Source organism: Brassica rapa, chromosome A03 (assembly GCF_000309985.2).
Source record: "Brassica rapa cultivar Chiifu-401-42 chromosome A03, CAAS_Brap_v3.01, whole genome shotgun sequence".
NCBI classification, from domain to species: Eukaryota; Viridiplantae; Streptophyta; class Magnoliopsida; order Brassicales; family Brassicaceae; genus Brassica; species Brassica rapa.
Genome location: NC_024797.2, coordinates 26,530,623 through 26,553,546, shown reverse-complemented (window position 1 = coordinate 26,553,546; position 22,924 = coordinate 26,530,623). Strand labels below are relative to the sequence as shown.

General features: G+C 32.0%; 2 protein-coding genes across 2 annotated transcripts; one reads left to right on the top strand and one right to left on the bottom strand.

Moving 5' to 3' along the window:
* The first annotated feature begins 5,122 nt into the window (after positions 1-5,122).
* On the top strand, positions 5,123-5,647 carry LOC103861766 (probable long-chain-alcohol O-fatty-acyltransferase 9). The gene has a single exon (XM_009139473.3). The coding sequence runs from the start codon at positions 5,123-5,125 to the stop codon at positions 5,645-5,647; it is 525 nt and encodes a 174-aa protein (XP_009137721.3).
* A 6,728-nt stretch (positions 5,648-12,375) lies between these two features.
* LOC103861437 (ethylene-responsive transcription factor CRF2) lies at positions 12,376-21,947 on the bottom strand. Its single transcript, XM_033286703.1, has one exon. It carries the CDS (start codon positions 13,500-13,502, stop codon positions 12,570-12,572), a length of 933 nt encoding a protein of 310 aa, XP_033142594.1. The 5' UTR covers positions 13,503-21,947; the 3' UTR covers positions 12,376-12,569.
* Between the last annotated feature and the right edge of the window lie 977 nt (positions 21,948-22,924).

Genomic DNA, 22,924 nt, shown 5'->3' with positions numbered 1-22,924 from the left:
CATTTTAAAATTATTTATATTTTACACTATGTTCTTTATATTTGTATGATTAATATAAATCAACTAAAAATTTATAAATAACTAGCACATATATAAAAATATTAAGATAATACTAATTAATGAAATTTTATACTAAATATATATAATTATAAATAAAATACATAATTAAATATTAAACTACAAGCAAAATACTATATTATTACATAATATTATTTGTTTGAACAATATTTTAGAAATTTTAGAGGTTCCGGAGAAATATTTTAAATTTGTGTAACAATTATTTTTTCATGTATATTTTAAAAATATTTTTTAATTAAGTATTTTTTTGTAATATTCTTGTTTTCTAATTCTAGTTTTAAAATATTATAAATTTTATTTTAAATTTTTTATTTAATTTCATGTAAAAAATTAATTTATAAAAATTAATTCTAAATATTTATGATTTTTAAAAATTTAAAGGATTAAAACAATAAATGAAAATAAAAATATGAAATGAAGTTTCACTATTCAAAACCCCAAATTTGAAGTTTTGAAAAAAAAAATTGGAAAGCAAAAAACCCTATATTTGATTTGAAGTTATAAAGTTTCTTTTGGAGATGTTTTGAGTGTAGTTAAGTTAAGTTGTGTCATTTTCTTTTTTATTTTATTTCGTTGACACAGTATAATTTAACTACACTTAATCCCATAGATGTTATTTGCAAAGTGATTTTGACACATGTCTTCTTTTCAATCACTTTCACTAGATAAATATGACATGACATACTAGAATTGATGACATGGATTGTGACTTATGACTAAATGTGATATGGATAATTATATTTAATGATTATTTATATTTTTTGGTAAAATTTTAAGAATGTGGTAGTAAATTATACATCATCATTAAATAAATCAATTCAAATATGACGTTAAATAGCATAATAAAAATATAATCATATTTTACAAATTTTGAAATATTATTTATTTATATTTTTATTATTATACAATTTTAATACTAAACGAGATTTTCAATTATTTTACAATTTTTTTAATAATCGTAATATTATATATTAACTTCTTTATATATCTACAAATTTTGGAAATATTGTTTAGTTATACTCTTTTATAATTATACAACTTTTATATCAAATTTTATTAATTTTATCCAAGTTTATTTAATATACTTTATCTAAAATAAATAGATAAAAATATATCTAAGATTATAATTTTAAATATATACATATCTATTTTAAATACATTTTAAAATAAACAAAATTATTTATTTTATCTTATTTTTATGTTCAGTTAAATCAAAATTTATATTAAAATGTTGAAAAGAAAATAATAAAAGAATAATCAAAATTTGTTTTTAAATATAATTTAAATTTAAAATTTTATCACTGCACATGGTGTAGAAAACATGAAAGCACCTAGTTACATATTAGTTAATTAAAATATTGAAGGACATGTCTTTTTTGGTTTAATCAACAGAAACTCAAGATTTAAACAAAACTTAATGAAATCTTATGTTTGAAATTGATTGAGATAAACTTCATATTTTAAACGCCCAATATTTTAAAGTTCGAGATTTTTATGACCATAATTCTAATTTAAATTGGAACGAAACTTAACTAATATATAAAGACTTAAAATTGTATATAGATTGTTAATTAATTTTCTATTGAAACCATATTTAGTTTAATATAATGTGATACAGATTTCTGTTCATACAGTCCAGTCCTGTCCATCATCAGATTCGATCAAAAATTAGTTCGTTGATCTTTAATCAAATATGATCAATTTAGTGGTGAAAAAAATCATCATTTAATTAATACTAGAAACAAAATCGTATAGCATAAGTTAGGATGAAGCTTAAGCAAGATCCTCAAAGTCTACGCTCGGGGCATCTCCAAACGCAACTCCCGGTTGGCTAAGTTCATGTGGGGTTTTAAGATCTTTCTCGTTGCTGGCCTGTTTCATGAGATTCTAATGTTCTATACATCTCGTGTAACGCCTTTCAGGGGAGATTACTTTGTTATATGTGTTATGGGATTTAACTGCGTCGGAAGTGGTGGCGAATAGAACACAGTTTGCATGGCAGTGGCCGGTGAGACAGCGATGACCTTTATGGCTGTGACAATTGGTTGGCTCTACTTCCCTCAAATATAAACAAAGGCATGAACCTTGTTGTTCTTGAATTTCTTCCGTCGCAAAGCATTCTCTGACTTAGCAGATTACCAAATATATCTTCTCGTGAAACTATAAAATAAAACTAAAAAATACATGTACGTACTTTCAGTATTGGAAAAATTAAAAGTAAACAAGTTGTGTTTGTTGATTTCTTTTATCGCAATTTCATAATACCTTCTCGTGAAACAATGAAATAAAACTAGAAAATACATGTAAGTATTTTTGCTATCATACCCTGGATAGCCTCAGAAGGGAGAACGTAGAAGAAACCCGTTCTTTCATTTGTCTACCTGTTAAATCCATATTATATACTCATTCCGGCGACTTTAAAAACACACACAAAAACCAATATAAAACCGGGGTTTTTGCCAAAACTAACCCACAACTTGATTTTAATCCCAAACCTATACCCAAACTTGAATCAAATGCAAAACTAACCTAAAAGCCTAGTGAAATTACAGCTCAGCCCCTTGTGACCAAACAAAAAAACAGAAGCCATTTTTACGAATATAGCCCCAGTAAATCGTCTGAGTCGTCTGAATTGTTGGAAGTCGTCTAGACGACTGAAGTTTCAGTCGTCTAGTACCAGCTTATTTTAAAAATAATTTATAAATCTTGTAAAAAATATTTTGATGCGTGAAAAATAAAAATCAAGTAATTATAAACAGTTTTAAGTGATATAAATTAAGATATGATAAAATTGATTTGTTTTGAAGATAGATGAGTGGAAGTAGTGTATCATTATATTCTTTGGTTTAGGAGTTTGGCAAACATATGTTGTAGTATTGTATGTATTGTTAGGGTTAGATCTTGGAAAACTAAAATGTTTTTTTCAAAAATTAGTTTTCACCAATATGTGTTTATTTCTGTGTATAGTAAACACTTTTCAAGTTTGATTTGATTTTATGAAGTGTTTAATTAGATAAATAAGTTTAGGGGTTATGTTTAGGGTGTGGACGACTTATATTTCAGTCGTCTGTTGAATAATTTACACGGACGACGTATATTTCAGTCGTCCACATCGTACCGAACCTTTAATTTTACCAATGTACGTTTTAACCTAACCGGATCATTTACCGGACATATAAAAGCTATTTTTTCACTATTTCACAATTTTACGAAACCCTAGCGCCGTTTCTCTCCAACGGCGATTTCGAAGGCGATAAGACGAAAACCCTACCGTGGTCGTGTTCCGCCGATTACGACGAATCTCGTTTCTCCTTCATGCCGTAGAGTATTTTCGTAGTTTAAACTGACTGTCCGCTTCTTTTTTTCAGATCTGAAATCTCGTTTGCCAAACTCCGCCGCCGGTATGTTATTTCTCATGTATTAAGGCGTTTAGCCGCCGGAAAAACCCTAAATATTTTAGTATTGATTCTTCTTTTCCCTTCGATTTGCAGATCTGTAATGTAAGTCGTCCAGGATTTACGAGGTTTGACCAGAATCTCGGAAAAAAGTCCTGGACGACTTACAATTAAGTCGTCTGGTGGACGACTGAATTATAAGTCGCCTGTGTATAATTAAATCTTGAAGTTTTTTTTTTCAATTGCAAAACTAACCTATGACTACTTAATTGTAAGTCGTTTACTTTAAAAAAAATATTATTATTTTAATTTTCGCCAGACGACTGAAATGTAAGTCGTCTGGGGAAGTCAAACTTCTGAAATTATCCAGTCAAATGCAAAACTAACCTATGACGACTGAAATGTAAGTCGTCTAGGTTCTTTGGAATTTTTTTTGAAACCAAACAATAGTAGACGACTTAACTTTCAGTCGTCTCAGGTTACAGATTTCAAAGTCAATTGCAAAAATAACCTCTGCGTTGACCAGACGACTTCCAGGTAAGTCGTCTACAGCCAGACGACTGAAAGGTAAGTCGTCTACAGCGAGACGACTTCCCAAGTAAGTCGTCTGACGAACAGATCTGGAAAAAAACTCGATTTCATACCTTAAATTGGTGAGATAAGTTCCTTAGCATACATAAGGCTTCTTCAAGCACACAGAATCACAAACGAAAGTCACCCACCCATAATCGTTAGCTTCTATGACTTTATGAACCATAAAAATTTTAGAATCAAAATCTTGGGTTTTTTTAGCTCATTGTGGAGAGAAAGTGAGAGATATGTTGTGTTTAGTTCACAAGAATGGAAAAAGAAGAAGGGTAAATCGATTTTGGGAGCATTAAGAGCTTCAAATTGGTTGTTCATGGTGGTTGTGGTATTGATGACAATGACAATCTTGTAATTACTTGAAGATGATGGGGGTGAGAGAGTAAAAATGTCATTTTCGAAAAAAAAAAAAAAAAATTGATGGCATTTTCGTAAATTATATGAATTTGTGGGGTGAATAGGGCAAAACCAATTTTCAAAAAAAAGGGAGGTTAGTTTTGTGTTTGACTTTAAGTTGTAGGTCAATTTTGCAAAAAGCCCTATAAAACCTCGCTAATTGGAAGAGATCATCACCAGCAACACACATAAAAAAAAAGTAAAACATGGAGGAAGAAATCAAAAGATTTGCCCTAGTGTGGGTTTCAGCAATAGTCTCGGTAAGTTATTGTTACTACATACCACCTAGAATCAAAGCTGGGGTTCCTCGATTACTCTTTATTCTTCCGGTGTGTCTTCAGTTCTTTGTTTCTCCAATGCTCTTCTCCTCTTGGTTTTTCATTTTCCCCATAATGTTTTTCCTCACAGGGATGGCAACTTTAAAGCTCATGCTCTTTGCATTTGATTTAGGTTCTCTTTCCCCACGTCCTTCAAGTCTTTTTCAATTTATCTGCTTCACTTGCTTTCCCATCAAGAAACTTGAACAAAACCCTAAATCTCAATTTAATTTCCATAAATGGATTTTAGCCGCTAAAGTTGCAACAGTTGGAGTTTTGTTTATGTTCCATGTGCGAGGTTACAAATATAATCTTCCCCCGGTTCTGTTATGGGGCATATACCCTCTATATATGTACTTGCCATTTGAGCTTGGATTAAACCTCCTCAAATCTATGCTCACTATCATTCTTGGGTGCGATCTTGAGCCAGTGTTCGATGAACCTTACTTGGCCACCTCTCTTCAAGACTTCTGGGGTCGCCGGTGGAATCCAATGGTCTCGTCTATTCTCCGGTCAGGCATCTACTCTCCTCTGCGGGGAAGATCCAAAAGCAAATCTGGTTTGTCTAAATTCATCGGAGCATCAACAGCGTTCCTCGCCTCTGGTCTCTTTCACGAACTTATATTCTTCTACACAAGCGGCCATGAAACGCCTTCTGGGGGGGTCACTTTATTCTATGTGTTAAATGGGGTTTGTACTGCGACAGAAATAGTGGTGAAAAGGTCAAAGTTTGGGAAGCGATGGACGGTGAGACCTGTGGTGTCTTGGATGCTTACAATGACATTTATGGTTGTGACTAGTGGTTGGCTCTATTTCCCTCAAATGATAAGGGGATATCAGATACGGCAATATACCAAGTATATCTTTGTTTCGTGAAATTATGAAATACGGAAACTTATTAATCTATATATGTATGTGTTTTCCATATTGAAAGTGAATAAGTTGTGTGAAACTGTTATGTATCACTTCGTGAATAATACTCCCTTTGTTGTTTATTTCTAGTCTTTTGCAGTTTTTTCTATTCTGTTAATAATCGGCAATTTCAGAACAATATCTTTTTTTTTTTAAATGTGAGTAAAATACTGAAAAGTCAGACAAAACAAAAATGTAAACTGCTGTAGAAAAAATATAAGAGGCACATTTTACATTCAGAAAATTTACCTTAAAATTATAATTCGATATTATGGTAATGGTTTTTTTTGTTTAAAGGTATGGAAATAGTTAAGCGTTTAAGAGGTGAACGGGTGGTGACTTCAACCAGGATGCTTAGGGGCGGCCGAGGGGGGGGGGGGGGAGGGGGGGGGGGGTTGGTGCTTAGCATAATAAAGATTTAACCAAAAAACAGAATAATGGGATTAATGTGAAGAACGATGCGTAAAGAGAAGATAGAAGAACCGGGTGCTTGTGGGACACGTGTTGGGTCTTGGTCGAATTGGCTCGATCCTCTCCCTCTCGTCTTCGTCGAATTGGCTCGATCCGCCTGGTTCGATCGGTACAAGATCCAGCCCAAGGTCAAGAACTTCTTCTCCGACATGTTTTGCTACTACATAGACATCATGAAGATGTTCATCCTCGTCGTCGGTCCTCTGCAGCTTGTCTCCTATCTTTCGATCCAGGTAACCCATCTCAGCTCTCCTCTGCCATGGAATCAAGCTTTTCCGTCGCCGGATCCTCCACCGTCGTGCTCCAGATCCGGGAGAGAAAGCTCGTGAGCTCTAACGGTCATTCTTGGCTAATTTTCAAGTCTGATCCTTTGTCTTTGGATAATTATTTTTTTACCCCAAAACTATCAGATTTGCAGAACAGACCTTTCTATTGACCTCTAATCTTTCAATTGTGCAATTTTAACCCAAAGTAATCCTATTAAGAACCTTTAGATAAGCAACTAGTATTGAGGCACAAAATTTAAGTGTTTTTTTATCTAAAGTTTTTATCAACAAATAATCATTAAGCAACTCTAATGGATTTGTGGTTAATCATGTTTTTATGAAGTCAGACGGAACAAAATTCTTAATTGGTCACAAAAGCCCAATTTACCGTTGGCGCCCACCAAGTAGAGGATCAAGATTCGCTAGACCACGGAATCTGAAAGCGAAAATTTTCACAGCTTACTGGGTCCCACACATGGTCGTTACTGGTCAGTGGAGACCGTTAGATCATGTCATGATGTGAATGGCTTGGATTGGTTTTAAGTATTGAATGTATTGCTAGAGAGCCCATTTTAGTTAATTCGACAAAGCCATTCAAAGCCTCTTATTAGCCCATAATGTTTACTTCGAGTCTTTGGGCAACGGCTTTAAACATTTTTTTTCTGATAAGCCCTAACGGTTGATCCGGTTGGCCCCGGAAAGAAAGCACTTAATACTACAGATTAAACTAGTCCGAAAGCGTACCACACTGCCAAATCCGAGTTTGGAATACCTTCCGACTAATGTTAAAAAGTGGACCAATCATATGTTACGGCACATCATGTAAACTACATTAAACTACATAGACCGATGCCCAAGCTCAAACTTGCCAAATAGTGATAACTTAGTTTCCGGAGAGAATCAAACTCAGAACTGATGTAGATACATACAAAACCCCAAAAGATTGTCACTAAACTACCATTAACGACTTTAAACATGATAAAACATGATATTCAAACCATTATTAAAACGTTTTGAAAAGAACATTATTTCATTAACCTGTTATACACTTGAACTGATCATACAAATACGATACGATAAACTATTCTTGTTTCTGTATTAAGTCTGGATTCGAACTTGAAACCGAGCTTTTAGCAGATATCGAGCTTCAATTTATCGAAAGTTGTAATATGTTGCTAGTTAAGTCGTCCTTTTATTTATGATTTTAGAGCATCTCCAACCCACCTCTATTTCTACCTCTATAATAGCATTTAGAGGCAAAATCACTCCAACCCATCTCTATTTTTGCCTCTAAAATAGAGATTGCTATTTTTTCCTCTATTTATAGAGGAAGAAATAGCATTCCTCTATATTTTGCTATATCTATAGAGATCTCTATTTTAGAAAAAATACATTGGAGTAAAACCCACCTCTATTATAGAGTTCATCTATTTTAGAGGTAAAAATAGAAAAATACATTGGAGATGGTCTTAGTATAGGAAATGTTCATTTAGACATTTAAATGTACGTCAAGATTTTTCAATTATAGACTAGTACGTTGTTGTCCAAAAAAAAAAGACAAATACTATTACGTAAAAGATGATCAAAGCCTTCACAAGACAAATGTTATAGACGAACCTTATAACCCGGGGATATTTATGATGTTCTTTAAGCTGCGACTTTAACGTAGGAAAATAGTAACGTTGTGGTACCTATAGTACAAATATTCAAACTCAAATTAGATTGTTGCATTATGGCGAGGGAACTAAGAATAGAAATGTGAGATAACATAGCCGAAAAAGTAGTTGGAAGGTTAGTTCAGTCAATTAAAAGGAAGAAGCCAGAGCAAACATGTTAAGTGTATGGGAATAGCACGAGAATGGTACGTGAGATATGAAATTAAAAGGCATCATTTAATTTATTTGGTCCTCCTTTTAATGTTCTTTTATTAATGTGTCTCTGCCACTTTTCATGAGACACTGTCTCACTCACCTTCTATCCCACATGTATTTTCTTACTATACATTCTAAAAATGTTTAGCATCTGAATTTGTACAGTTTATATCATATGAATATGTAGACAGTGTGTATATGTACAAACATACACTACATATATATCAAAGTTTTTATTTATATCACTATATCTTGAATGTCGGTGGACCAAAGTCAATCATAGGTTTGGAGTTACATATCATGGACTTCTTTTGAAACAATATTGTCAGCAAGTTAAAAAACTAAATCATGTCTTAAGATTCTTCTAAGAATACTTTTGGTAGGTCGACTAATTAACAGTATCATCCACCCAAACATATAGCGTATTGTGTTGATTTGAGATCTTGGTTTCACAAATATAACTGTGTAAACCAAAAATTAATATTAATCTTAGAGTTTTCCTGTCTTTCTCAATTTTTCCGCTAGACAAGGATATACTCACATGTACTGTTACACTAATATTTTGTTCATATTGGTAAATGACAATAGTCGAAATACAACTAATAGGAGGTACATCTCTTGCTCGATTCAGATAAGTGCGATCATGCAGGACACCAGGCTTTCTGGATATGATTGTAAATTTGGTGAATATTGACGTGAATGAATAATGAGAGATGAGAAGTCAAAATCAAATACGGAAAATATATACGGGAAAGTTAACTGAGGTCAAGATAGCGTTGAAAGTTTGACACAGTGTTCTTTAACCAAGACAGTCCTGGTCAGGTACAGATAAAAGAATCCTGGTTTGATCCGGTTCACAACGTTCTTCACATTTGGCATTGGTTTAGTGATTACTTCCCAGCTCTAAAGTATCTAATAGACACCTGGTTCAATTTCAACCATTCCACATAGCTTATCCAAGGACCCAACCCAACATGTTTTTGTTAATCCAAATGGACGGTCCAGATTCGCTGGACCACGGGGTTCTGAAGCCGTACAATTTCATATCTGACACGTGTCATTAAGTGAATCCTAATACATGGTTGTTAATTCTCAGTATGGACCGTTGGATCAAGTCATGACGTGAACTGTGAGGATTGCTTCTTTTTTTTTTTGCATGAGTTTGTTTTCTATCTTTCTAATAACCAAAACTGAAATAAGTTCTGAATGCATGCATCAACGTAAAGATTTATCATGATATGTGTTTTTATTCTATAGTTAGTCTAAATTAGAAAATCACAGAAAAGATCTCACAAAAGGTCCCCATTTATCTTTTGGAATAAATCTTACAAGAGCTCTGGAATTTTGTGACAAACCAAATCTTTGCATGAGGGGACACTATATTATAATGTGTGATTGTTTGTATATGCATGCGTATCTCTGGCCCATGACCATATTCAAGCCTTACAAAATCAGGAAAGGGCACTGTGTAAGTCATGTGATTTTACTATTTTTATTTTTCAATAACGAAATATATGTAAATGGTGTAAATGTAACAACCTCTTAGATATGCGGCAGAGCATTTGAATCCACACAATACTGAATTGTTTTTGGGGGCGATTGGTTTTCCCGCTACCACCCACAAACGCAGTTTTTGCGATTGGTAGCAGTTGTCGACGGTTTGTAACAATCACTCAAATCGCTCTACACCGGTTCAAACTGCTCTGAATCTCGTAAATTCAAAAGCTGGCTCCAGCTAGCGTTTGCGGTTGCGGGCGGTTGCGGGAGGGTAAAATTTTTTTCTTTTTTTTTAAACAATATATATACAAAAGTAAAAATATTTAATAAAAAAATTTCAATTGAAATTATGAAAATATTAAAATATATCTATTATGTTTTAATTAATATTATAAAATTTATAATAAAAACAATTTCAATAAATTTTCAAAAATTAAAATTATAACTTTCTAAATGTAAATTTTATATTTATTATAATTTAATAATTTTTGATATTTTTATAATTATATTAAATGTAAATATTGTTAATTTATTATTTGACTGTAACCGCATTAGGTAGTTACCCAGTCATAAGTCACCCGCAAACGCACTAATTTTTAACCACAGTACCAGTCGTACAAATCTCTTAAAACCGCTAGAAACCGCAACCGTCCGCATCCACAAACTCCCGCAACCGCAACTGCTGCGTTTGAACCAGTCAGACCCTTTGAGTGATTAAACAAACTTCTATTTACGCTTGATTAGTTCTTAACAACTAGATCAGTCATTTACTCTCTTTTCTTGATCATGTCGGTAGAATATGTTATATACCTGTGAATTAAAATGAGAGTTTTTGTTTTAAAACTTAACATACGAGTTTAAGTTATAGTACAGTGGAACATTGATGGGTATGCATGAAAAATCACGTAGTTCACATGAATATTTTAGGAAATGGGACCTAGCTATTTAATACTTCTTATTTTCCGTATCTACAGATTCATAATAGTAGATACATTCTAAATTCTCTAATAAACCCAACCCGTACATCTTTGAATTGTGTACGTAATAAATATTTGGACCTATTTTCTTCTTTTTTCCTTATACGGTAGATTATTAGAATGTAGTATATCTTACACTTGAAAAGATCAGCAACATGAATGGTTATTTCTGAATATTATCTGAAATATTGAATTTCTTATAAATTCTGTTCAAAATTTTATATACAGTAACTTTAAAATAATTGCCAAAGAAATGTAGCCTCTGAACCTCTTTTACGGCAGAAGAAAAAAGGATATCTAGCGAAAACGACATGACTCTGCTCTTTCTCGAGTAGTTGCGGCTCTAACCTACGCGTCCGTTTATTTCCTGCACATCTCTGTTTTTCAATCTCTTAAATATTTATATTGAGATTTTCTTCTAATGACCACAGGATGGACACAGAACATCAGGTCCAACACCGAATTTTGCTTCGTCGGAAATCTAGAATCATGGGACAATAATCTTAGGTTCTCTCACAAGAAGGATCCATTGGACTGGACTCACCAAAAAGTAATGCAATGCAATGATTAAAGAAAAATAATAACCTCAATGATTCTACATGCTCCAGTATCTACTCTTGTTGCGGAGGACTAAAGTCATTCCACGCAAGCTGCTCTATATTAAACATATTTTGAAATAGATTGATTATACTAGTTGTGGGAAACCATAGTTAAGCTGACAAAAAAAAGGGAAACCATAGCTGTATTCCCATAAAATCCACATAGAACGAGCTCCGCGCGGACCATGAACAAACTTGTTAAAACTTGTCTCTTTTCTTTGCAATTAATGGTTCACTTGGGTGGTAAGGACTAAATCATGACTGGATGACCAAACAAGGCTGGAGTCGACATGGACCTGGTTAGTTTTCTATCACAACATATCAATTTATATATGAGAATGACACACAATACCTGAACATAACCTAGCTAGCTATTAGGAAGACAATTTAGTTCAAGAGACACCACAAATAAAACCCAAAAATGTGATTAAGAAAAATAAAAATATGATTTTAAAAAAAAATTGTATTTCAAAACATGGCAGAATGAATAATCCCACAGACAATTTAATTGAGTGTAAAAACTTGTAGAATGCGTTTGAAGAGTTGTAGTCAATCAACTACTCCCACTGCTTTCTCTCAGGTAAACCTCATGAGACTTATCAATAAACTGCCAAAACATAGTTTCTCTGATGTGGCCACATTTCACATTTCAAATCAAACTTAGATTCTCTCTTCCCTCGTATCTAGTAGTCTCAGTCTATCCACCTGTCGAATCAACTTATTCACATTTTAACTCTATAAAAAATTAGCTTCTAACCTTGTCTTTAGCGCTTTTGTTTTTTTCTTTCTAAAATGATGATTATCCTTAACTAATAAACAAAACGTAGCCAAAACTTTTAAATTGTTCCCATCACGTGAGACCACACGTATCTCACCAACAACAAAAACGAAAAACCAATAGAAAAAGCCGAAAATGAAGGGAATTTTCAGTCGACCAAAAATAAAAAGGAGATAGAGCCCAGAGCACGTGAGGGCAAAGACACTCCACCCCAGTAAACAGAGTGACTTTTAAACTTAAACGTAAATAATTAATTAATATTACCATTGAAACATTAACTACATTAATACAATTTCATTTCATATAACCACAAAAAGTACCCAAAAAAAAAGATAATACAAACATCACGGCTATATCTCACCGGTACAAAACTTCGCCGTCCGTTTAATAAACGGCCGGTAAACTATTTTATTTATAAAATATACTATTAAACAGCAAGAGGATCCGACCCGAATAGATCCCCAATATCTTGAAAATGGTCCTCCACGTGCCAGCTGGATAATCCAGATCCGAAATCGAATCCAAAGTTCATACCCGTGCACGTCGTATCTGCGAAGAGATCTTCTCCGAATAAGTCGCCGGCGAGAAAGTCGCTCCGGAAATCGAACAAATCATCGTCTGCGAACAACGGCGCCGAGAAGTCGGAGAAAGTCTCCGACACCGTCGTCGCCGAGGGCTCTTCCTTGACGATAACTGCCGAAGTTTCGTCGACGGTGAACGGAGATCGAAGAACAGACACCGGAGAACGGAGTATGTCGCTGCTGGTGGAGGAAGAAGCGACGTCGTCTTTGATTTTGGCCTTCTTCTCGACCGGTGACGGCGGAGGAACGGAGAAGTTGGTGAGAGCGTCGGGGCCACGGAGCTGAATGGCGGCGCTGTCGTAAACCAAGGCGGCTTCCTCCGCCGTGTTGAAAGTTCCGAGCCAGAGGCGTACGCGACGGAGCGGATCTCTAATCTCCGCCGCCCATTTTCCCCACGGGCGCTGCCTCACGCCTCGGTATTTCTTCTCCGGAGGAGCAGAAGCTGGTTCCGGTTTGACGATAACCGCTCTCTTCCTTCTTCTCCTCTTCGGTTCGATTTGAGTACTAGAACCGGTACTAGCAGCACCAGAATCAAGAACTACTTCGTTTACGAACTTCTTGATACGACGGCGTTTTGAGGCGAAGCGTTGGTGTGTTTCTTCTTCTTCGTCGTCGTCGCTGGAGGAGTCTGTTGCGTCTGGGTCGGTGACGGATATGCGGATAATCCTTGGATGTTGAAGGTGGTGGTTGTTGAAACCTGGTACGGTTCTTGTCGTGTTGGTTTTGTGCTCGGTGAATTTGATATTCGGGGGGAGAACAAGATTCTTCTCCGGTTCCATTTCTTATCTCTTTCGGTTAGTTAGACTTGTGTTGTGTTGTGTTTATATCAGAGAGAGAGCATTAGAAAGCAAAAAGATGATAAAGGAAGAGACAAAGATAAAGATGGACTTTTGAAAGAAAAGAGGAAGAAACTTGAAGAACAAGAGAGAGACAAAGACTGATGCTTCTCTGCAAAAACCTTTATCAAAGAAGGAGAAGAAATCTGCTAGATAGAAACGTTGGGAAAGAGAAGATTTTCCCGGAAAAGTTAAAGAAAAAAGAGCTTTTCGTTATTATTCTTATGGAATCAACACAAACACACCGTTTGGTTATCGAGAGAGAAAGAGGAAGATGCTTCTTTTGGAGAGAAGGCTGGTTTTTCTTGGAAATATTCCTGGAAATTTTCAAGTGTGCAGCAGAGGAAAGAAAATGTTTTTTTTGAAGAGTGTGAGAAAGAGTGACACGGGGAGGAAGATGGAGATTTAAAAGCGGCAGAGCACATGTAAGTAAAGAGAGAGAGAGAGAGAGAGAAGAAGTGACTATTTTATAGGATCTTGAAACGGCTGATAAGTGTTCACTCCGGGTCTTTTTTGCTCTTTAACGATACTTGTTTTTTGGGTATATTGTAAAAAAATATTTTCTCCAATTAATCGCACAAATTTACTAGATAAACATGAATTTTTGTATGTAAATATTTCCATACAACTCGTTTTTTAATGTTTTTCATGCATTGTGCAAAAGAAAGAGTGAACTCTTAAGCTATATACAAGGGCTAATGGCGATATCAAATGGAATATAGACAATTAGCAAAACTATATTTCTTCTGTTTTAAATTTTTGGTAGTTTTTAGTTAAAACACACAAATATTAATAAAATGGTTATTTGTTAAAATATCATTTAATATATAAATTCAACCGATTATAAAAATATACACAATTTAATTAGTCATACAATGTTCAATAAATATAAAAGTTGTATTGAGGTATTAAAAATATTTATATTATGAAATAATTTTTTTACTAAAACTATTTATTTATGAAATAGAGGGAATACTCGTTAAAAATGAATGTATATTGAACTGAAATTAAAGTAGTTGTATAATTAATTTTTTTACTTAGTATTTTAATATGTATATTAATGCTTAATGGGCAACATGAACATTAAGAAAATAAATCAAAAGGAAATTAGAAAATATCTAATTCGATTGTTTCAAAAAGTAATTTGACGAGATTATCGCCTGTGAAAACAAATGCACAAGTCAATGAATTGACATGTGTTACATAAAATTGGTCTGATCCAACGGCTGGGACGTGCCTTTCCCTGGTAGGTGACAAAGAGAAAAAACATGTACAGTATTACTCCAAATAAAGTAATTATACTAATCTTTTTTAATTGGTCTCGTAATTGGAGATTCAGGTCACGTGATACCGGAGACACGGCCAGTCCTACTTTTGACCAGAATACTTAATTATACTTAACGGCAGGTGATTAAGTCTTTAATCTAAAAAACCTCCGTACGAAGCTTTCTTCTTTTCCTATATTTTACCACAAGTGTGCTTTTTGTCATTTGGGCATAGCAAGTTGCTTGTGAAAATCAAGGACCGTTACGGGCAGTTCTTTATTGTTTTAACCTTTACCAGTCTCTTTTGTTACAGCTGGTGGCTAACGTGGCAGACAACAACCTAGGACGTTGTGCCAAAAAAATGCACTGTAATTTTTTTGGAATCATTGTATTACTTCTTAACTGTGATTGAAATTCGATATTTTTTCTCTCTTTCCTGCAAAATTTAAGCGAGTACTATAAAGTATAAACAAAGCGCCTTACAGTTCACTAGCTTTTCTAAATTTGGGTCGAGAGGTAAATTAAGTAGCGAATATGAAAGATATTAGTCGTAAGTTACATTCTGCAATAAAAAGTAATTACTATAACTGAGTTTGAAACCCTTTGACCAATCCTAGTTGAAATGTTTTGATGCAATCGGGAAACACTTCTCATTGGTCACTAGTGTTCGTATCTAATAGCATTCATACGAAAAGGTGGCAAAACTTGCGTGTTTTTTCTTTACAAATGCATGTTATGACCACAGTTTTACAGAAATTTCAAGTCACCTAATTTGCTAAGTAGTGTTAATTGGATGTTGTAATCATGTATATGAAATCACGCTTTGTCACAAAATTAGAACATGAGCTAGTTAAGTATTTGATCTAATTGACTTATATGGAACTGAGATTGGCGATATAATACCTCTAAATTTGTTATAATTTAATGATATATAAATTAAATACAAATAAAAATAAACTATGCTTTTTTTGCAGAGATACTGAAAAAATATCATAAGCAATTTTTCAAAATAGGAAACAATCAATGTAAAAAGTTTTTATTAGATGGACACGTTTTAAGATTTATTCAAAAATATTTCATGGTTGGTTCTTTGTTCTTGGGTTTTAATGGTTATAACTTATATATACTCTTTATATTTTAAACAAAATGTATGTTTAGAATCCTTACACATATTAAGAAAATATATGAAATTTGGATTAACAATGCATTATTTTACGTAGTTAACTATTTTCCATAATTTTGAACCAATAAAATTTTAATAAACACAATTATGTTTTTTTAAGTTTACAATTTACCATTAATTCATACATTAAAAATATAAAAATTGTATTTTTTTGAAACAACTTTTTTCTTAAAACATGGATCTTCTTTTGAAACGTAAAGAGTAATCCAATGTCTTAGTTTAAGTTTCCTTATCACTGTGTACCGAGAATTAATAGATCTACCTAATTTAGTTTTAAAATCACTTACGTATGTAGAGTGAACAGTGATGTATTAAACGTACTGTTATACTGTGATTATATAAAATGTAAATAAAGGTACATGATATAATAGTATAAAACTGGGCAAAAGATATTGGAAGCCCATGCTATATTGCCAAAGAAAGCAACAAGTTTTCTTTGCAGGGTATGTGAACCATGAAGCCGTTTGTTGGTCTTGTCTTTCCCTTCAGTTTTTTATTTGCTTCTTCTCTGCTATACAGTTCTCCCAACATCAGTAATATGCATTATGGCTGTATGTACAGTAGTGTACTTTAATTATTTCGCTGTTTGAGCTACTTTTTTTTTTTTTTGATCAACTCGCTGTTTGAGCTACTATATATTATAATTTGTTTTAAAATTCATTTCATGTAGCCTATAAAATATAGTTGTGATAAATGTTGTTGATTTTTTTTACGTATAGATTTTTAAAATTTTTTAACACTAAGACGTTTGGGGCTGAATTTCGTAATCCACTAGTTCTGAACCACAACATATAATATTAGTTTTAAACATTGTTTGATATGCCATATGTTTCATAGTCTCTCCGTTACCTCGAAACCAAGATTTTCTAGAATATTCATGCTTATTAAGAATTTAATTAATGTTTACAATTTAATATAACTTTTCTATACACTTTCGAATAATTATCCACCAATAAAATTTAATGAATTCAAATATTTCTAATTAATGCTTCTCAAAAATATACAAAGTATGTTAATAAAATAGAAAATCTATCTTTGTAGAACAAGAAAAATATATAGAAAATTTTACTTTCCAAATCATGTATAGTGTTTTGTATAAAAACACACATTTCAAGTTTTTTAAAGAAAAACACTATTAAATGTATAAACTAAAAATAATTTAACCATTCATTAAAAACTGTAAAATATTGTTGGTAGAACATATTAAATAAAGTTAATTAATCTAAAATATTAAAACATTTACATTTTGAATTTTACATTTTGTATCTCTCCACACTACCATCATAGATATAGATATACCATAGACCTTCTAAAACATCCTACATTATAAAACATAGAGATTATGAGTCAATAAATGTGAAATGATTATTGTATAATACTACACCAGTCAAAACTAGGCATGGTGCCCTAGATGAGCATGTTAACTCCATTCTCTAAGTCATGTATGTAATCACTTTAATTCCATAGCATTTTTGTTTGATTTAGTAAAGTGTTCCTCTAAATACAATTATTTTTTGCATAGGTGATTAGGAAAAAGTAACGATAATAAGTTTTTATCTCTCAACAAATCAAGTTTCGTTTTAGGAGTAAGATTTTGATTGGCTTTATTAGAGTATACTGGAATAAAAAGGTGAAAAAATGATAGAGAATGAAATGATGAAAATAAGAGTAAAAAAAGTAATAATATAAATTATTATTATTAGAGCAAAATATGGAATAAAATTGAGTGACCATGACGTTGAGAGTTCGAGATTCTTTCACTTCAATATATTTTTTCATTCAAAAAGACGACGAGTAAAGTTGAGCATATATTTTTCTTCGTTAAAAAAATGAATAGAGTGAAGCATAAAAAGTTGTATTTCACTTGTTTGTAGTTTTTAGTGGAATGTGGAGTAAATTAATTTTAAAATATTTAGAATATTCTATCCAATACAATATGCAATAAATATAAGATGGTAAAAAATGCTTTGGTGACCGGAAGAATAATCATTACACAATGACAAGTTCTTGTGACAACGATAAGTTCATAGAAATTCGATCTCACAGTGTACAATGTGCACATTTTTACTTGGCAACTGTAACTAAAAGTATGTTTTTACTGGACAATTTTTAATAAGCGGTACCTCCTTTGGATTTTTATTTTTTATTTTCGTGACGCTAGAGTGGATCATTTTAATATATTTAAGACTTTTTTTTTTGTGCAACAAGACTTCTTCTTTATATCGTAGTAATAAAGATTTTTTCTTGGTAAAAGATTTACGTAGTATATACCTTCTCCACTTTACCGTAATCTTTTTACATAATTTTACACAGTTTTTATAGCTTTACATATATAATATACTATTCTATAATATATAAATACACATATATATTTCCATAGTTTAATTCTGAACGAAACGAATCTTACCTAGTTAAAAGAAAATAACACAGTTAGAGCTTTTTGTTTAATTTTGATTGTAAATATTAAATAACATGATTATTTTGAAAATTAGGAACAGATATTACCTATCAATATACAAATTGTCATTGTAACTGTGCAAGTATAAAACGTGTATTACATACATAGATACTGACGATGTTGTCGAGCTGAGTCAATGGTTAATTGGTTATTGCCTTAAGAATCGTGAAGAAGGAAAGTTCGATTTTGAAACCAAGAAAACAAGACCGTACGGATACATTTGTCCAATAAATACAAGAACACTGGTTGGACCGACGACGGAACGCTCCGGCTCCATCGTTGGACCCACATTTCATCACTCTATCTCCGTTAGTCCGCTAACGGCACCGTTCTCTGTTTTCGAGGCCTTTTCTTCTATTCGGTCCACTTGGTCACTTCCTCCCGTCATGTGACGGCTGACGTCCGCTCCTCTGTTCACTTTTTTAAAAAAGTTTTCTCTTTAGTCTTTGTTTTTTAAAGGACCATAAAATCAAAACCCATAAACTTTGTCAGAGGACAAAAATAGGAACACTAATGTATGTGTAACATTAATAGCCGGGTGGTTTGTGAGCTATAAGATAACTATGAGCTTGTCTCTAATTGAAAATATCAACACTTAATTTAACTTTTAAAAAGATACGCGAAACATTATTGATGGGATTGTTTTCCAAAAGATTTAACTAGCATATGGGTTTGATTAGAAGAAAAAAGATTGCAAACAGATAAAAGTTTCAATAATGACCCAATAATTCTGCTTGAAGGTACGTAGTGCACCTCTGGAAAATGTGTCGACAACACTGGCTGGGAACACATTAAGGTTAGTTTACCTTAGTTGGAATTGTTGGAGAAAATACTAGAACACAAAAAGAGAATATAATCTTATTTTCTTGTTGTTTAGGGAGTGAGGTTATGGCAAAATACATATAAAAAGAATGGTTTAGGTGATATAATTTCTGTACTGTAAGACTTCCGATAATTAAAGTGGACTATCAATTTATAGTCTATGGAAGTGTGTCGATCATATACTAGCATAGTAACGTGAATATAATCTACCAATTACGATAACTGCTCACCTATTTACTCATAATTCTTATATAAGACCATCTTTTTAAAATAACAGTAACACCTGATTTCAAAAAAACCGATCAAATGACGTGTAAGTTAATTAGACTGGTATTTTCAAGTCTAAACATCAAAACTAAGCAATGTTAAAAAAACCATGGTTGAACAAAAAAAAAACCATGAAAACTAAAAAGAAAGCATGGCAAATGATAGGGATGGCTAAGGAGAGCATGACAAAAAGCTTGAAAACTATGTAAAAACCCATGCTTTAGTTATTCTCATCTTTCAGTTTACCGTTGAATTTCTTTCCGGTTGTATTCGTCTTAACCCGTTGGACCATTAGTTTCTAATATTATCAGTTGTTCAGAAAAAAAAAACTAAACAAAAAAACCCATGAATACTAAACATACAAGTGTTGGATAATTCCAATATTCAGTGCTAGTCCACACATGAAATCATAAACAAGGTTTCAATGTATTGACTCAATAGTCAATACTAGCCTCTAATGAAGGACTAATCAAAATGAGCTTACACGAGATTAGACGCAAGTGAAGTAATGTATACCATGATTATGCAATCATTTCAATTAAGCTAGTTGGTTATTATCTTTCAAAATACTCCTTCTGTTTTCGAAATACTAATGATTTTTTAAAATATTTACACATATTAAAAATGTAATGAATGTTTATAACTAAATTCATAATTTACAATACATTTTTAATAACTATCAACGAATAATATCTAATCAATTCAAATATTCTCAATGTTTTTTAAAGTATACAATTTATCAATATTAATTAATAAAATATCTTCAAATTCTAAAAATTTCTTATTTTAGAACAAAAATTAAATCTAGAAAAAATATATATATTTTTAATAGAGGGAGTATATTAAAGCATTATGCATGATGACTCGAAATGTTACGTTAAAAAGTTTTTATTACCACACTATAGTCTTATTATTCAAAACTTTAATTTGAATAATCAATGAATTGTAATCATAAATTCAAAATTCTGACAGTGTTAATGCATACATGGAATAAATTTTCAAGATGCTAATAATTCTTCTAAACTACTAGTATTATTTGTCCAATGTATACTTATACAACATGTATTTTATTTTATTTTATTTTTTGGGACAAAATTTTAGTTGGTCATTCCTCGACATTGCCTAGCTAGTAGGTACCATCCCAATAATTAACATGGCACTTCGTGTACCGATAGTCAATTCTGACATTTCTACATAATTTTCAAATAGGAGTGTATCTAATTAAAATTTATAGTAGCTAGATACTGTGTTTGTAATAAAAAGTACATCATCTTAAGTTAGTTAACGGGGGTGCTTAACAACTTAAAAAAAAAATATATATATATGAAAAAGGAGAAGCATCGGTGCTTAAACAAACACAATAAGAGCATCCCCATTAGTGAACCCCATGAAAGGGGTTCACAAAGCATTTTTTTTTTTGGATGATTTTTGTTTATAAAAAAAAAAAATTATTTTTTCGGACCAGTCGCGGACCACCACGTGCCGTAGGGCCCGCGCTACAGTGATGAACCAGGTTCACTGGAAAGGGGTGGAGAGAGACATGTTCATCACTATTCTTATTTTAATATTTTTTTTTTTTGGAATATGTGTGAACCCCCCCCCCATAAGTTCACTAATGAGGGTGCTCTAAGCACTATATCTTAAAGGCATGTGGCGCGCTGCCATTGAGCAGCTTTTTTTTTTGAAACATTTTTTTTTTGAAACACTGTTTTTATGACTAAAATAACATCCAAATATGAAAATGATCTAACTAACACCGATTTTTTTTTGAAAATGACCAAAATAACACTCAAACACTGTTTTTATGATCAAAATGACACTCAAATGTGAAAATAAGTTAGCTAACACCAATTTTGTTTCCAAAATGACGAAAATAACACCCAAACACTGTTTTTATGACCAAGATGACACCCAAATATGAAAATGACCTAACTAGCACCATTTTTTATTTATAAAAATGACCAAAATGACACCCAAAGATGAAAAAGAAAAAATCTACGTTTTTATTTTAGAATTTATGTTTAAATATTTCTTTTTTATGTTTTATTTAATAAATAAAATGCATCTTTCAAAAAATATTTTTATTTTTTTTTAAAACCCCAAAATAAAAACTTCCCATTGAAGCACGAAAATGTTAAGGATGCTTAGCGTTGCATCGTAAATCACTTTTACAACATAAATTATTTAAAAAAGAATAAGCACCCCTATTTGGGGTTTTGGGTTAATGGTGCTCTTATATCACTGTGATTACAAACGCCGATCAGCAATTTTAGTTCCTTTATTGTTAGAGCATCTCCAAAAGAAACTCTATAACTCCAAATATAGAGTTTTTTGTTCTCCAAAAAGGAACTTCAAAACTTCAAATTTGAAGTTTTGAAGAGTGAAACTCCAAATATAGAGTTTCACTTTTCAAAACTTCAAATTTGAAGTTTCATCTTTTTATTTGCATTTTGGTCCTTACAATTATACGTCATTTTTATAATTTTTAAATATTTTTTGTTTATTGTTTTAATCCTTATAAATTTTATATCTCATAAATATTTCAAATTTTTTTTATAAATTTAAGTTTTACACATGAAATTAAATTTAAAAAAAATTGAAACAAGATTTATAATATTTTAAAACTAGAATTAAACAACAAGAATATTACAAAAACCCATGATAAAAACTTATTAAAAAGACACATGAAGACATAATTATTACTCAAATTTAAATATTATAACAACACTAATAGTCTGGTAAATTTGGTCCGGAACCTCCCAAATCTCCAAAATATTGTTCAAACAAATTTTGTGTAACCGAAGATGATTGTTGTTGTTGCTCTTGACGCATTTTTCGTATGATTCTTTCTTGTTCAGATCGAATGTATTAACGAATATTAACATCATCGATAGAAGCTAAGTTTTTTAGCAATATTTTATTTTCCTATTTTATTTCTTTAAAAGCTAACTTTTTTGCTTCATTTTGCAGTCGTAATTTAATCATCTCATGACATTTTTCCCTGCTTGTTGTACTTTCGTTTAAAAGATCAAGGATTTTTTCGTTTGATGATATCAAACTATCAACAGCCATATTATGAGAATATTCGATTTCAAAAAAATTTGGCTCGTAATCTACAAATAAAAAATAAAGAGAATCATTTCTTACTTCGAAATGCACTAGTTGATCATATATGAGAGCATTATGGAAATAATTTTATGGAATAATGTAGTATTTGCTTGCAGTTTAATATTTAATTATGTACTTTTATTTATAATTTTAAATTTTAGTGTAAGATTTTCTTAATTAATATTTATGTAATATTTATATATATGTACTAGTTATTTATAGAAGTTTTATGAATTTACATCAACTATGACAAATATAAGGA